The sequence below is a fragment of the Euleptes europaea genome, chromosome 3 (assembly GCF_029931775.1).
Source record: "Euleptes europaea isolate rEulEur1 chromosome 3, rEulEur1.hap1, whole genome shotgun sequence".
In the NCBI taxonomy this organism is placed as follows: domain Eukaryota; kingdom Metazoa; phylum Chordata; class Lepidosauria; order Squamata; family Sphaerodactylidae; genus Euleptes; species Euleptes europaea.
The window spans coordinates 1,853,377-1,868,596 of record NC_079314.1 but is presented as its reverse complement, the minus strand read 5'-3'; the positions used below and the strand labels follow the sequence as shown (position 1 = coordinate 1,868,596).

General features: G+C 52.6%; 2 protein-coding genes across 3 annotated transcripts in view; one reads left to right on the top strand and one right to left on the bottom strand.

Annotated features, from left to right (window-relative positions):
* The first annotated feature begins 718 nt into the window (after positions 1-718).
* On the top strand, positions 719-3,443 carry LOC130475675 (cornifelin homolog A-like). The gene is made up of 3 exons (XM_056847506.1): positions 719-836; positions 1,742-1,878; positions 3,345-3,443. The coding sequence occupies exons 1-3, from the start codon at positions 719-721 to the stop codon at positions 3,432-3,434; spliced, it is 345 nt and encodes a 114-aa protein (XP_056703484.1). The 3' UTR covers positions 3,435-3,443.
* Positions 3,444-5,244: 1,801 nt separating this feature from the next.
* MEGF8 (multiple EGF like domains 8) overlaps positions 5,245-15,220 on the bottom strand; it is a 66,201-nt gene continuing 56,225 nt past the window's right edge. For both annotated transcript variants that reach the window (XM_056846019.1, XM_056846020.1), the window contains exons 37-42: positions 14,151-14,313; positions 12,021-12,213; positions 10,679-10,849; positions 9,567-9,697; positions 7,709-7,841; positions 5,245-6,446 (exon numbers count right to left, since the gene is read on the bottom strand). In XM_056846019.1, coding sequence (XP_056701997.1) covers positions 5,247-6,446; positions 7,709-7,841; positions 9,567-9,697; positions 10,679-10,849; positions 12,021-12,213; positions 14,151-14,313 — 1,991 coding nt within the window. In that variant the 3' untranslated portion in view covers positions 5,245-5,246. The remainder of the gene's footprint in view (positions 6,447-7,708; positions 7,842-9,566; positions 9,698-10,678; positions 10,850-12,020; positions 12,214-14,150; positions 14,314-15,220) is intronic.

Here is a 15,220-nt window from a genome sequence, read left to right as displayed (position 1 = left end):
GCTGCTTCCTTCCCATTAGATTCTGAGAGAGTCTTCACAATCAGTATGGGATTTTCTGAACAATTTGTTATAATACTACAAGCTTGGCATTTGGGAAGCATGTGCCTCTAAGAGTAGAGAGTGCCTCCCCCTTTTCACTAATTGCTGACACAATTCAGGCCAGGGGAAGGGGCCATCTAAGCAGATTCAGCTTTGGAATTTCGTTTTTCCTTTTTTTTTTAATTGCCCATTTCCAGAACAATTACTGAGAGCACCATGGCCTGGATTTAGCAGAGGGTGTTTCTGACTCAGTGGTTTTTCCACCCACACACCCACCTTCTCCAGCGGTGTCTCATTCCATCCTCTCACCTCCTAGCTTCTTTCAAGCCGATCCCTTCCTCCGGAACCCAGATATTAAACGAAGGGAGATCAGAGCAAACCTGGCGATGAGTCCCTGGCTGACTTCCAACAACCCGGGTCTCCCTGTGCCAAGACTCAGGCCCGCCGCTTCCCATCAGCACCAAGGAGGTTGTGGTGCCCAAAGGCAGCTTTAAGCCATTCCACAACGGCAGCCAGCAGGGACCCGTCGGTACACCAAAGGAAAGCAGCTCTCCGGAGACAGGTGGCTGGGGAAGATCATCTTTGGGATTCAGAGAGCATTAAGCTGTTTGGGTGCCGGAAACTTGGACCTCATCCTCCAGGGGCCTAAGGACCCCTCCTCCCCGGCACACTCATCCCAATGGCTTCCCCGCCTTGTCCTGTGGTCACCCAGCCCTCAGCCATCGGCCGGTGCTGCCCGTCACCGTACAGAGCCTGGAAAACGGATCTGTTGGACTGCTGTGCTGACAAACGCATCTGTGAGTCTTGGAGGTGGTCCAGGGAGGGGGAAGCCGTCGAGGGGACCCGCTGCAACGCATTTATAACTAAGTGCCGTCAGGATGCAATTGACTCATGGCGACCCCACATAGGATTTTCAAGGCAAGGGGTGAACAAAGGTGGTTTGCCATTGCCTGCCTCTGCAGAGTCATCCTTGGTGGTCTCCCGAGAACTAACCTGAGCCTGATTCACTTCGATTCTGAGGTGCTCAGGCCAGTCTAGGCTATTCAGGCTGCTGCCCACTACAAGGCATCCCCAAATCCTCCGGCCCTCCTTGGATTTCCTGCAGAAGGGAAAGGTGGGTGGGTGGGGGTCACTTGGGGATTGACCCAGCTGATCCCACTCTGTAGAGACATGGATTTGCTAAGCGAGATGAAGTAGGCTAACACGAACTTTGTGCTTTTCCCTGAAGGAAGCTTTAGGATTTCGCCCCTTTGTTCACCCTGCTGAAAGGGATGAGTCGGGGCAGGAAGGGCACTCAGCCTATGCTCCGAGTCACCCTCTCTTTTACTAATACTCTACGGACCCAGGGTCTTGAATATCAGTTGCTGGGCTCATCAAGACACCAGTCCCTGTAGTTAAATTGTGGATGTGAGATGACCACCAACTTGCAAGGCTTTAACAAAGGAGTGGAGCAGTCCTGTGGCGGATGGGGCTATCGTTGGCTACTGGCCACAATGGCTACCTACCCCCTCCACTCCCAGGGGCAGGATGCCTCTTTATATCCGTTGCTGGGGAGCACAGGCAGGAGGATGCCATCGCTGTCATCCTGCCTGTGGGCTTCCTAGAGGCAGCCAGTCGGCCGCTGTGTGAACCTAACGCCGGACTTGGTGGGCCATTGGTCTGATCGGGCGTGGCTCTTCTTACATTCTCCTCCCTCCGGCAGGTATCTGCGGGATCCTCCTCCCTTGCCTCCTTGCTTGCAAGGTGGGTGTGGAATACGGCGAGTGCTGCTGCGTCCCCTTCCTCCCGGGGGCCCTGGTGGCCATGCGGACGGGCCTGCGTGAACAGCTGCGCATCAAGGTACCGACTTCCTTCCCCCCAGCCCTCCACGAGGAGGCCGGTCTGCCAGGAGATGCGCAGCCATTGAAGCTGCCTTCCCGTCTTGCAAAAAAGTCTCTTTCTCCGAAGTTGTGTCTCCATAGCAGCAGAATCACGGCTGCGAGAGAAATAGGCTCTAGGCTTAGGCAGGATAGCTAGGTTGTAGCAGGAAGCTGTCAGGCAGGGAGGAAAATACATATTTGGCGGGGGGCAGCATTTAACTTGGCATAGATTAGAACTCTTTCCCTCCCCATCAGCCGAGGTTGTACCCCCCCCTTTCCAAAAGCAGGCGTCTGCCTTCTGTCTTGCCAGTTCAGTGGTTTGCCGGCAACCAGTGAGCGTGGGCAAAGTTGCAGCGACCTTGATGGGAAAGGCAACAATGAACTCTTGCTGTAGGACCCCCCCCCCCAACCCATCGCAAAGCCCCATCCTCGCCTTGTCTGGACAGCCTGGAACAGGGAAAGTTTTAGAGAAGAAACAGACCAGCTCACTGACAGGGTTGAGCCTGCAAGCCCGTAGCGAAACTGTCAAGCACATATCCACAAGACAAATAATAGAATCAGAGTTGGAAGGGACCACCAGGGTCATCTAGTCCAACCCCCTGCACAATGCAGGAAATTCACAACTACCTGCCCCCCACACACACCCCGTGACCCCCACTCCGTGCCCAGATGGCCAAGATGCCCTCCCTTTCATCATCTGCTTAAGGTCATAGAATCAGCATTGCTGACAGATGGCCATCTGGTCTCTTAGAAACCTCCAGGGAAGGAGCACTTACTACCTCTCGAGGAAGCCTGTTCCACTGAGGAACCGCTGTAACATCAGAAAATTTTTCCTAATGTCCAGATGGAAACTCTTTTGATTTAATTTCAACCTGTTGGTTCTGGTCTGACCTTCTGGGGCAACAGAAAACAACTCGGCACCATCCTCTATACGACAGCCCTTCAAGTAGAAGATGGATGTTGGTTTTATACCACTTTGCCATCATGGCTCCCCACCCCAAAAAAAAAAAAGTCCTGGGAACTGTAGCTTGAGAAGGGTCCTGAGAATCCTGAAGGGACTATGCTCAGGGGTCCTCAACCTTTTTGAGACTGCGGGCACCTTTGAAAATCTGACACAGGGTGGTGGGCTGCCGCAGTTTACTTTCAAGTCACACAGCCAATCAAATCTCCAATGGCTAATTAGAAGCCCTGCAGGACAAAAGCCCCACATGGAGGAGTTTCTAAAAAACCCATTGAGGGTGTTGGTGGGACCCCACAGATACCACGTTGAGGACCCCTCTGGATTCTAGGTTTAAGTGGCTCGTAGTCCTGGGCTGTTTGCATTTAATCTTGCCCTTCGGGGGGGGGGTGTGTTGGAACCAGACATGAGAAGAAATGGCAAGCATATCCCAGGCTTTGTGTGTGAAGGCCCCCCCACCCCCACTGACAGCTGTCTCCTCTTTCCAGGGCTGTGTCTGCTGCGACTGGGTCGCATTCTGCTGCTGCTGCCCCTGCGCCCTTTGCCAGATGGCCCGAGAACTGAAGAGCCCCTGCTAGCCTCAGTTCACACACACACCCCATTGCCTGGCTGTTGCCAACGCCCAGGAGAGGCACACTGTGGAATGAACACGTAGTTAAAGTGTGGAACTCCCTGCCCCAAGGTGTGGTGATGGCTGCCAACTTGGAAGGCTTTAAAAGGGGAGTGAACATTCATGGAGGAGAGGGCTATCCATGGCCACTGGTAAAAATGGATACTAGTCATGTTGCACACCTATCCTCTCCAGTATCAGAGGAACGGGCCTATTCTATTAGGTGCTTCTATTCTATTAGGAACGCAGGCATCGTCTTGTTTGGGGCTTCCTAGAGGCATCTGGTTTGCCACTGTGAGAACAGACAGACTTGATGGGCCTTGATCTGATCCAGCAGGGCTTTTCTTATGTTCTTATGAACTGGGGCCACTCCATACCTCTGCCGGATGAAGCTCTGCACCCAGTGCTGGGCCCAGATGGGCCTGCGCAGAGACCTAGGAACTGCAGCCCAAGAGGACACTGAAGGGACAGTTTTTGTTTGGACTGGGGCAGATTCCCCTTTTCTCTCTCTCCCTTCCTTTTGAATTGACATTTCACTGATGAGTAGTGTTGCCAGCTCTGGGTTAGGAAATACCTGGAGATTTTGGGGGTGGAGCCTGGGGGTGGGACCATTTTCTCCAAGTGAACTGATTTCTGTTGCCTGGAGATCAACTGAAACAGGAGATCTCCAGCCACCACCTCGAGGTTGGCAACCAGACTAATGAGTCAAGCACAACTCAAACCTCCTCCTGAAACCAGCAAGAAAAGGGCTGCAACAGCAGCTCTCCCATGTTAATAACTATACTAGGAGGCAGAAAAAAGGAGAGAGGGGGGAAAACCCAAGCTGTCTGCCTCTGATTCAACTGCGGGGCTCCTGCCGCCACCTCCCGAGGGAGGGATCACAGAGCTGATTCCAAATGGGCAGCTCACTCAGTGCCGGGACATAAACAGCCTTGGGGAGCGTGAGAAACAATCTGCAAGATGCCAGGGGGAAAAGGACGGACTTGTTAATCTCAGCAGAATCTGGCGCTGAAGCTTTCCTTGGACTGAACCACCACTCGAGGCTACAGGTGTGAATGCTTACAAAAACAAAAAAAAACGTATGTAGCAAAGGACCACGTTAACAAGGTGTGCTCCTGTGGACGTGGTCTTTGTTTTTTGGCCATAAGGAAGCACTTCTGATCTGACACAAACTCACCCAGTGGCCTGACGTGGGGCAGTCCAGGAAGAGCTGTAGACATTCCTCTTTATTACCTGGGGGGGGGGGGTAGTGTTGTCTAAAAGACCAGAGCAAATGGAAATGGGAGGGAAGGTCTTATTTAAAAAAAAAAAAACCCAACCTAACGCATGCATGCAGGCATCAAGACTCTACCACCCCCTCCCTCCCTCCTTTGCCCTCTGTTTCTGAGAAACTTCTCCCGGCCAGAACAGGGAGCATACGGGCTAACTTCTACTCCTGCTAGCCCCTCTAGGCCAGCCGCTCCTGTGCCACTCTGTGATCTGCGGAAGGGAAACGGAGAGGGAACAGCCACTGGGAATTGTGGGCCATCAGCGCTGCCCCCTGCCTTTGAGGTCAGAGAATGGCACCCCCTGCTGGTGGTTATGTCCATGACATGGACAGCAAGGGCTGCCAAGTATCCGCCATGAAGCCACTCCTCCTGTTCCTGGTCACAGACCCTGCCCTCCTGCCATTTCTGAGGCACCTTGTGGAGGCAAGCAAAGATGGCTGAGGAGCGCAGCAGAAGCAATGAATCCCACCCCTTTCAAAGCCCACCGGAGCCGCTCCCCGCCCTGCAGGGGTTCATAGGGACATGCTCGTGAGGTTCTCGTGGCTGAGGATGCCTTTGCGGGAGCTGCTGACTCCATGGCTGCTGCTGCAGTAGTCCTGAAGGTTGTGGCGCGTGACGAGGGCCGAGCCGAGGCAGGCACGGTTAGGGGCCTGGGGCCCTCCCGGCAGCTGGAAGAGGACAGTGGCCACCCCCGCCATGCCGTCATCTGTGGGCTCCAAGGTGATGGGCCCCACTCGAAAGCTGGAGTAGGAGTAACCCATGAGGTGGGAGAGGAACGGCTCCGAACGGCGGAAGTGGGCAACGGGGTAGGGCACCTCGTGGTAAGGTTTCAGGCGGCTCGGCAGGGGCTGGGCAGCGGCCAGCGCCGGGTGCTTGTGGGGGCGGGCGGGCAAGAAAATCAGCTCGGCGGCCGCACCCAGGGTGTCAGGCTCAAAGTAAATGGTGACCTTGGCAAAGGGCCGGCTGGCCATCTTGGTCATTTCCTGTAGGTGGCGCCGCTGCTCATGCCGCAGATCCAAGAACTGCTTGACCTTCCAAAGCAAGACACAGACCGAGAGGAAGAGGAAGAAGCAGGAGAAGAAGACAGAGAAGAAGACAAAGAGATCGATGTGGGCCTGGTCCTGCCGGAAGGACAGCAACCCCTGGGACTCTGTGAAGTTGGGGCTGGCCCCCCCAATTCCCAGCAGGATAATGTAGAACCGGCTGGATTTGAGGGCGTGGATCTCGTGTGGGTAGGTGATAACAACGCGGTCTCGGACTCCTCGAACCATCAGCACGGAATGCTGCGCTCGCACGGTGATGTAAGTGATGAGGCCGTGGGTGCGCTTCTCTTGTATGGGCAGGGAGGTCTGGCTTCCGTTGTTTAAACTGCTGCGCCCAGCCGCTTCGTCGACTGGCGACACCACCCGTACGAAGTGCATGCCCGTGACGGGGTCTACGTCCACGACAAACGTCTCGTAGGACGTGGAGATGTAGACGTCCACGCCTCCAAATGTCACGTCGATGGTGATACGGATGTCCACATTGGTGAACTTGGGCTGGACGCCGAAGAAGACGGTGCGGCCGAGCGGCAAATTCTTGATGTTGGGCTCGTGGAAACAGTTGGCCTGTGAGGTGGGGTCAAAGCAGCTCTCTTGATCCACAATGATCAGCCGATAGCACTGGTGCCCGCCAACCGGGTTCCCGTGGAAAAACTCGCGGCATTTGGCACACTGTGGGGGACAATGAGAAAGACAGTCAATTTCAGGGCAGCTCAAGCTGGGATCTGGAGAGACAATCTCAGGACACTTTTCTTCCCACTCAAGGATTAGATTAAGTAACTGGGCCTTTAAAAAATAAAAACATTCTGCGGCCCGTATAAAAGATGCAGATCAAATCTCTTTGCGTAACATCTCTTATTTGGCAACATTTATCCTTGGGCTCTGAGTTATTGTTCTGCCTGTCCCAGGGAAGAGAAAGCAAGAACTGTCCCCTCTGGGAGTTAAGCTCAGCATCCCTGTTCCTGAGATTTCACCAGGCATCGCACACAAAAGTTCAGCTTCACAACCATCACTTTATTTTTTATTTAAAAAGTTATAATAAAAGCGTAACAAAAACCCCTTCATAATTGTATTTTCAGCTGCAACAGCTGTACAGAAAAGAAAAACACATTTATAATAGCAAAAAATATATACATGGACAACTATATTATGATCTCATCTCATAAAATTAATTTTTTAAAAGTTCTCAAGGCTTGCAAAAAAAGAAAAAGAAAAAGCCAGTTGGTTTTTTCCACAGATAACCATAGCTGTCCTTTACTCAGTCAATCTGGTACTATCAAGATCTATAAGCAACTTCTGCTTAATTCCTTCAAAGCATCCAAATAAAATAATATGTAGCTCAAGTACTAGAATTAAGTTGGTCATTTGGCCCACTGAATCTCAGCAAAAAAGAAAAGAAAAAAGGCGAACTAAAATAGTCTGTTCTGCAAAACACTTATACTGGCAAAGCAGTCCTACCATGTACAGTGGACGCTGGCTTTTGGCTGGGCACATCTCCAATGCTTATCTTTTCTTATCTGGATAAAAATTCAAAATATAAGGTATCTGATAACACTTGTACACTAACGTGAAATGGATTTGTCTTGAACTAGTGTGGAGATGTGACTATATGCATGGGTAAAAACAAAGCGTCAAGCGGAATGGGGGATATGGGTCCTTACCATCTTTCCCCATCTCCCTTTTCAAGTATTCCCTAATGGGATTTTCGGTGTTCAAAATTGGCCTGTAAATTTTAGAAAACCAGCCTGTCCGGTTCTTCCCAGAGAGTTCAAACACAGCCAGCTCTAGCCAGATCCCCCCCCCCCACATTTTCTCGTGCCTAGACACTTGCCTTTTCTTCCTTCTCGTTTTGGGACACACACCCGCATTTGGTACGCCCCAGTGTTCAGCTCTGCCGAGACCCCACCCTCCTGCATCCCAAGCCCCACCCCTACCTGGTATTTGTAACAGTCCTTTTTGTCGGACTGGGCACTATTCTGACAAGGTCCGGTCTCGGTGTTGTTCTGGCAGGGGCAGTTCGTCCCGTCCAGCTCGTTGCAATAGTCGGCATGTCCGTTGCACTGGCATCTGTGGGGGGGTGGGGAGAGGGGCCAACAGTGAGGCATCCTCAGCTTCCAGGCCAGGCTGGAGGATCATGCTAAGGGGGGAGGGGTAGCAGCATAAGGGTGGCACTCATGCATAGAAAACAGACCAAACGAGGCCCTTGGAAATGGCATAACTTGGAGCGCTGAACCAAGAAGGTCACAGTGGGGTTCATCTCGGGTAGGAATGATTCTTGTAGAAGAGAATCCTTGAATCCAGAACTACCAACTCCCTCACAAAAGAATAATAATCTAGAGGAGGCCAAGAATGATGGAGCTCCCTGTAAAAATTTGGGGGAGGGATGGATCTATAGGAAAGCAATTCAGTTTCATCTTGTTCCTTCCCAAGAAAATATACTGTGGAACACTTGCTCAAGTTAAAAGCCATCAGTAGCCCTGTCATAAGAATGTCAGAACATCAGAAAAGCCCTGCTGGATCAAGACCAGTGAGGGTCCCTCTCATTCAACATCCTGTTTTACACAGTGGCCAACCAGTTCCTCTGGAGGCCCAACAACTGGGCACAGAGGCTGAGGCCTTCCCCTGAGGTTGCCTCCTGGCACTGGGATTCAGAGGTTGACTGCCTCTGAATGTGGAGGTTCAAAACAATGACATTAATATTTATTTATTTACTTTATAGTCCGCTTTTCTCAGGGAGAGACAAGGCGGATTTACACAGTGTAAGTCAAGGCAATCAATAGGATGAGACCTCTAATAAGTAATGTAACAGGACTAGGATTATAGAAATCTGGAAGCAAAGCCAAAGTATTAAATGTGATATATTGAACAATGAAGAAAATGGAATTGAGTAAGTAGGCTGCAATCCTGAAGGGGTGTGTGTGAAGCTCCCGAGGAGCCGGAGTGACCCCCACACTGGCATGAGTGCCCCTTTAACCTGGGATAAGGGACACTTACGCCTTCCCAGGCACAAACATGCCAGCATCAGGGAGCCGCGGAGCTGAACCGGCCCCCGCCACCAGCGCAGCCATGCCAGCAGGGAATTTCTGGAAGGGAAGGCCTGCACCTGAGTAGGGTGTGTTCCTGGGGGCAGAGCTGCCTTTAGGCAACTTCCTAACCCCTTTCACCCCGGGAACACCCCCTCATGCTAATGGGGGCATTTTCTTTTCTTTTAAAACTGTTTTCAAGTTTGTTTCGGTGGCCAGAAAGCCGGCCGCTGCCTAACTGCCCCCCTCTTCAGGAATGGGCTGCCTGAGAACAATGCAGTAGGAGCAGGATAATACATACAGAAAACAGGTTATGCACACTATACACAAAGGTGTAGTCCACGAAGCCATTCCCTTTATATAAGCACCTTCCTGAACCATTCTGTTATAATATTTGAAGGGCCGTCTCCTTCCATATGTCCTTGAATGCCCGGGGGGGCTTTCCCACTGTATCTCCAGCTCTGTGTAACACACCTCCCTGAAGAGGTGACGAGGGCCCCCTCCCTCTGCAGGTCTTCAGGAGGTATTGCAAGACCTGCCAATTTGCTATGGCTTTCGAGGGGGGGTGTTGAATGGCAGGTGTCTTTTAATGGGGAAAGAAATTTGGGGTTGGCCATTTTATTTTTGGTTTTACCTGAAAATGTTTTTTTATCTAATATTGTACGCTGCCTTAAACCACGATGAAAGGCAGGAGATAAATGTTTAAATAAATAAATAAATATCACTGTGTGGGGGGGAGCTTCTATTCCCATGGCGCAAAAGGTCTTACTTGGTGCATTTCCCTTCCAGGAGGAAGTAGCCGTGCAGGCAGCTCTCACATTTCTCCCCAAAGCTGTTGTTCTGACAGTTCACACAGACGGCCACGTCTTCGGCGGGTCCCTCTGCCACCCACTTGGGGATCTGTGAAGGAGGTGAGGGGTCAGAAACGAAGGCTGTCAGAACAAGGCGACCCCCCTCCCCACTGCAACACTCCCGCACTCAGTCAATGCTTCCGAGGGTACAATACAGTTGGCCCTCGTCACTCCGAAAAGGCAATGCAGAAGTCAGGATTTCCATCCTCAGGAACAGCTGATTATGCATTATACTAACAGCAGGCTACATATAGCTTGCAATCCACTTGTGTGTGCAAATTGCCGTCAAGTCGCAGCTGACTTTCGACAATCCCAGCAAGGGGTCTCCAAGGCAAGTGATTAAGCAGAGGTGGTTTGCCATAGCCTTCCTCTGCATAGTCTTCCTTCTTGGTGGTCTCCCTTCCAAGAACCGACCCTGCTTAGCTTCCAAGATCGGGCTATACCATGCCGCCTTCCCTCCCTGCAATCTACCTGCAGTACCCAAATTATATTAGAATCGACAGCATTCTCTTTTTAGAGAGAGGGAGGGGGAGGAAGGGATGCTTCTGGTCCTTATGGGTGCTGAGATGTTTGTCTATATAAAGGGGTGGGGAGCAAAAAGTAGGAAAAAGAACCATTTCAAATCTTTCTTTTCCTATTGTGATTTCTACATGCAGTGAACATAACAACATAAGAAAAGCCCTGCTGGATCAGACCAAGGCCCACCAAGTCCAGCGGTCTGTTCACACAGCAGCCAACCAGGTACCTCTAGGAAGCCCACAAACAAGACGGCTGCAGCAGCAGGGACAAGAGTTGCTCAGTGCCTGCCACGTCTGGAGCCCAGGCAGCCTGCTCCATGGCCGCTCACACCAACTCCGTACGCCTGGCTTGCCTGGGACAAAGGGTGCCCTCAGCTTGACCCCAGGAGAGGGTGGGGCAGAGTTACATCTCTGTGTTGTGGGGCTGTGATTATAGGCCCCATCCTTAACTTCTGCCCAGGGTCCCCAAATCCCTGAGGCCGCTGCCACCCGTGCATCTCTTTGCAACTCACCAAGGCAGGCTCCAGTGGGTAGCGGGCAGGGTCCCGCCGGGCTCGCTCATACTCTTCCTGCGTGATGCAGACGTTGCTGTTGCCCCGGCAGAAAGCATGGCAGGGACGGCAGGAGCCCCCGTTCAAGGCTGAGCCGACGAAGAGTGGTTTGCACTTTTCACAGTGTTCTCCCTGGGGGAGAAGAGGCGAGGGGGCAGAGCTGAAGAGGCTGGCAGTGGAAGGGAGGGGAAGGGCCACGGAAAGGCAGAATACACACGTGGGGAACTGGCGAAACATCTTCCCTTCTTCCATAGATTCATCGTCAAGAGGGTGACAGGCTAACCAGGAGCAGCAAGAACATCCCTGGAAAAGTGACTTGTTCACCAGCACAGGGGAGGAGAGCAATCTCCCACACTCAGAAGCACAGAATCATAGAGTTGGGACCAACAGGGTCATCTAGTCCAACCCCTTGCACAATGCAGGAAATTCACAACTACCTCCCCCCCCCCACACACACACTCCCAGTGACCCCTACTCAGTGCCCAGAAGATGGCAAAAAAAACAACAACCCCAACCCTCTAGGACCCTGGCCAATCTGGCCTGGAGGAAAATTGCTTCCTGACCCCAAAGTGGCGATCGGCACTATCCTGGGAATGTAAGAGAGGGCCACGAGAGCCAAGTACTGCCTCATCCCTTCCTGCCCTCCCTCTCATGGTCTGCCTAAGTTCACAGAATCAGCCTCGCTGACAGATGGCCATCCAGCCTCTGCTTCAAAACCTGCAGTGAAGGAGAGCCCACCACCTCCCGAGGAAGCCTGTTCCACTGGGGAACTGCTCTGTCAGGAAGTTCTATCTAATGAAGCATCAGTGCATCAGTACTTGAGACTAAAGAGGGGGTAGGCTGTGTCAGAATGCACGGGGGGGGGGAGCTTCTTTGCTGATTCAATGTATTTGCATAATCTGTCCCCACCACCTCACCCCATAAGTACTTCTTATGTCCATGCTACTAGACCAAGCCTAGTGTCAGATTAAATATACTTCCATCAGCAGCAATGAGAACATACATATTTGCACAGCAGAGTAAGTTAAATACTAGAACTCTATGTATTTAATTTCAAACCGCTGGGTCTGGTCCGACCCTCTGGGGCAACAGAAATCACCTCCACACCATCCTCTATTACGACAGCCCTTCAAGTACTCGCCTGGCGCCAGGTCCCTCGCTCGGGGCAGGGTGGTGCACCGCCAGCCCATCAGCCCCCCGGGGACGCTTCCCAGTGGGGCCAAGGGCCACTCCGCCCCTGGTGCTGAAGGGCGTGGCTCCTCTGGCCCTCGTGCCCAGCCCCAGGCCTCTCCTTCCTCCTCACCATGGTGTTGTTGAAGCACTCCAGGCACTGATCTTGCGCCTCCACGCCCCGGCAGTCGCTGTGCTTGTTGCACTGGCACTCCACCGAGCAGTTCTGCCCCACGGAGCCGAAGTGGCACCGGCAGGCGTTGGGCTCCACGCAGGTCCCGTTCACGCAGCCCTGCTCACAGACCGGCCTGCACAGCCCCGTCCCGCTGCAAGAGAGGCAGAGACCGGGGGGGGGGGGAGGAGGAGGGGTGTCACAGCAAAGTCTTTTTGGTCCTTCCAAAGACCAAGGCCAGAGATGTCCGAGGAGCCGTGGCTCAGTGGCAGAGCGTTTGCTTGGTCCCAGGTTCAACCCCCAGCATCTCCAGTTAAAAGGACCAAGAAGGGGATGGAAAAGTCCTCCGCCTGGGACCCTGGAAAGCTGCTACCAGTCAGAGTAGACAATACTGACCTTAAGAGCCAGCGCGGTATAGTGGTTAAGAGTGGTGGACTCTAATCTGGAGAACCGGGTTTGATTCCCCACTCCTCTACTCTGGGGAAGAGTTGGTTTCCCCACTCCTCCACATGAAGCCTGCCAGGTGACCCTGGGCTAGTCACAGGTCTCTCCGACCTCTCAGTCCCACCAACCTCACAAGGTGTCTGTTGTGGGGAGAGGAAGCTTTGAGACTCCTTTAAAAAGGTAGAGAAAATTGTCATATAAAAACCAACTATTCTTCTTGCTGGACTGATGGTTTCATTTAGTATAAGGCAGCTTCATGTGTTCATTTGCTAGGGAGGGTCCGTGGCTCAGTGGTAGAGCATCTGCTTGACATCCAGAAGGTCCCAGGTTCAATCCCTGCCATCTCCAGTTAACAGGATCGGCTAGTAGGTGATGTGAAAGGCCTCTATCAGTGATCCTGGAGAGCTGCTGCCAGTCTGAGTAGACAATACTGACCGTGATGGACCAAAGGTCTGATAAGGCAGCTTCATCTATCCATGTGGAATTCGCTGCCAGAGGAGGTAGTGATGGCCTCAAGCACAGGCAGCTTTAAAAGGGGATTAGACAGATTCATGGAGTTAGCTCTATCAGCAGCTACCAGCCATGGTGAGTAAAGGGAACCTCCACATTCAGAAGCAGCAAACCTCAGAATCCCAGTGCCAGGAGGCAACATCAGGGGAAGGCCTCGGCCTCTGTGCCCCGTTGCTGGACCAGGGGAAATGACTGGCCCAAATGTGAGACAGGATGCTGGACTAGAGGGACCCTCACTGGTCAGATCCGGCAGGCATCTTGTGTTCTTATCTGAGCCAAGCTGGGGCAGAATCAGTGGAGTATTACAGTTGAGTGGGAAGAAGAGTTGGTTTTTATACCCCGATTTTCTCTACCTTTAAGGAATCTCAAAGCAATCTCCCTACCTTTAAGGAATCTCAAAACAATCTCCCTCCCTTCCTCTCCCCACAACAGGCACTTTGTGAGGCAGGTGTGGCTGCGAGAGGTAAGAGAGAACTGTGACTGGCCCAAAGTCACCCAGCTGGCTTCATGTGGGGGAGTGGGGAATTGAACCCGGCTCTCCAGATTAGAGTCCATTGCTCTTAACCACTATGCCACGATGGGACACCAGGGCAAAGAAGTAAAGGGTTAAGGAGCATAAAGTGGAGTCCAGAGAGGATGCAGGAGGGATGAAGAAGAGTACAGCACTTCCAAGAAAGCCACTGTGCCAACAGGGGGCAAGCTGGTCACTGGAGGAAGGGGCAGAGCAGGGAGGAGGGGAGACCTTCAGACAAAAGGCATCCTTCAGCAGAGAAGCAGCGAGGGTGTAGTGAAGAAATGGGCTCAAGGGGTCAGCCATGGGTGGTATAGAGTGGGAAAGCCAATCCGAGGCAAAGAAGAGTAGACGGGAGAGGGGTTAGAATATGTATTCATGGATTAACTGGATGGGTGGTCCATTTCATGGTTTGGTCTAGATGCTGCAGAGCTCCAGGAAACCAAAGGGGAGCAGCTCTCTGTCCCGGACCTTCCTGCAGACGGTTGAGGGGGTATGCAGTGGGAGAAAAGCCCTTCTGCCCCTCCCACACTTCCGGCTAGAAGAACTCTAGACCTGCAGCGAGGACATTTCCCCACCCCACCTGACATACCTGGCTGCCGGCACATGCGCTCGCGGGCACTCACTTGTCCAGCGTGTAGCCGTTCTTGCAGGTACACTTGTAGCCGTGGGGCAGGTCGCTGCAATTCTGCGTCTCGTTGCAGTCGTGGTGCCCGTTCAGGCACTCGTTCTCCGGGGGGCACGCCATGAAGGCCCAGTCCACCTCCATCTCGCACAACTGCGACTGTGCTGCGGGGGTGGGAAGACAGGGCAGGGCGCCATGAGAGCTGTGCGGGGCGCAGACAACAGCGGGAAACGTTCCCACAATCGCCCACGCCTAACAAGGGCTGAGGGGCAGCTCCTGCCCATGAAGGAGGGCAACACAGGCCCAAGCGCAGCAGGCTATGGAACCCTCTGATTTTCAAAATATTCCTGTTTCTATGCCTGGAGAAGGGCAGTTAGAATCACAGAGCTGGAAGGGGCCATAGAGGCCATCTAGTCCAATCCCTTGCTCAATGCCGGATCAGCCTAGAGCATCCCTAACAAGTGCTTGTCCAGCCTCTGCTTACAGACTGCTAGTGAGAGGGAGCTCACCACCTCCCTAGGTAGCTCATCACACTGTCAAACAACTCTTACTATAATCCCCCCCCCAATTCCAGCTGGTACCTTCCTGGCTGTAATTTAATCCCATTCTTGTGAGTCCTCTCCTCTGCTGCCAACAGGAAAAGCTCCCTGCCCTCCTCTAAGTGACAGCCCTTCAAATACTTAAAGAGAGCAATTTGTGATTTTTTTGTGATTTTATGTCTCCCTCAACCTCCTCTTCTCCAGACTGAGCATTCCCAACTCCCTCAGCCTTTCCTCATAGAGTTTGGTCTCTGGGCCCCTGATCATCCTCGTCACTCTCCTCTGTACCCTCTCGATTCTGTCCACATCTTTTTTGAAGTGAGGCCTCCAGAACTGTACACAATACTCCAGGTACGGCCTGACCAATGCTGTGTACAGCGAAACTGTGACATCTTGCAATCTGGACGTTACGCCTCTGTTGATGCACCCCAGGATCACATTAGCCTTTTTTTGTCGCTGCGTCACACTGGCTGCTCATGTTTAACTTACGGTCCACCTGTACCCCAAGATCTTGTTCACACACACTGCTGCC

Bases quoted from the DNA above. Each gene is read 5' to 3' on its own strand.
- LOC130475675 (XM_056847506.1), top strand. From the start codon at position 719: ATGGCTTCCCCGCCTTGTCCTGTGGTCACCCAGCCCTCAGCCATCGGC. The intron at 837-1,741 runs GTGAGTCTTGGA...TCCCTCCGGCAG, and splicing joins CTGTGCTGACAAACGCATCT to GTATCTGCGGGATCCTCCTC. The intron at 1,879-3,344 runs GTACCGACTTCC...TCCTCTTTCCAG, and splicing joins GTGAACAGCTGCGCATCAAG to GGCTGTGTCTGCTGCGACTG.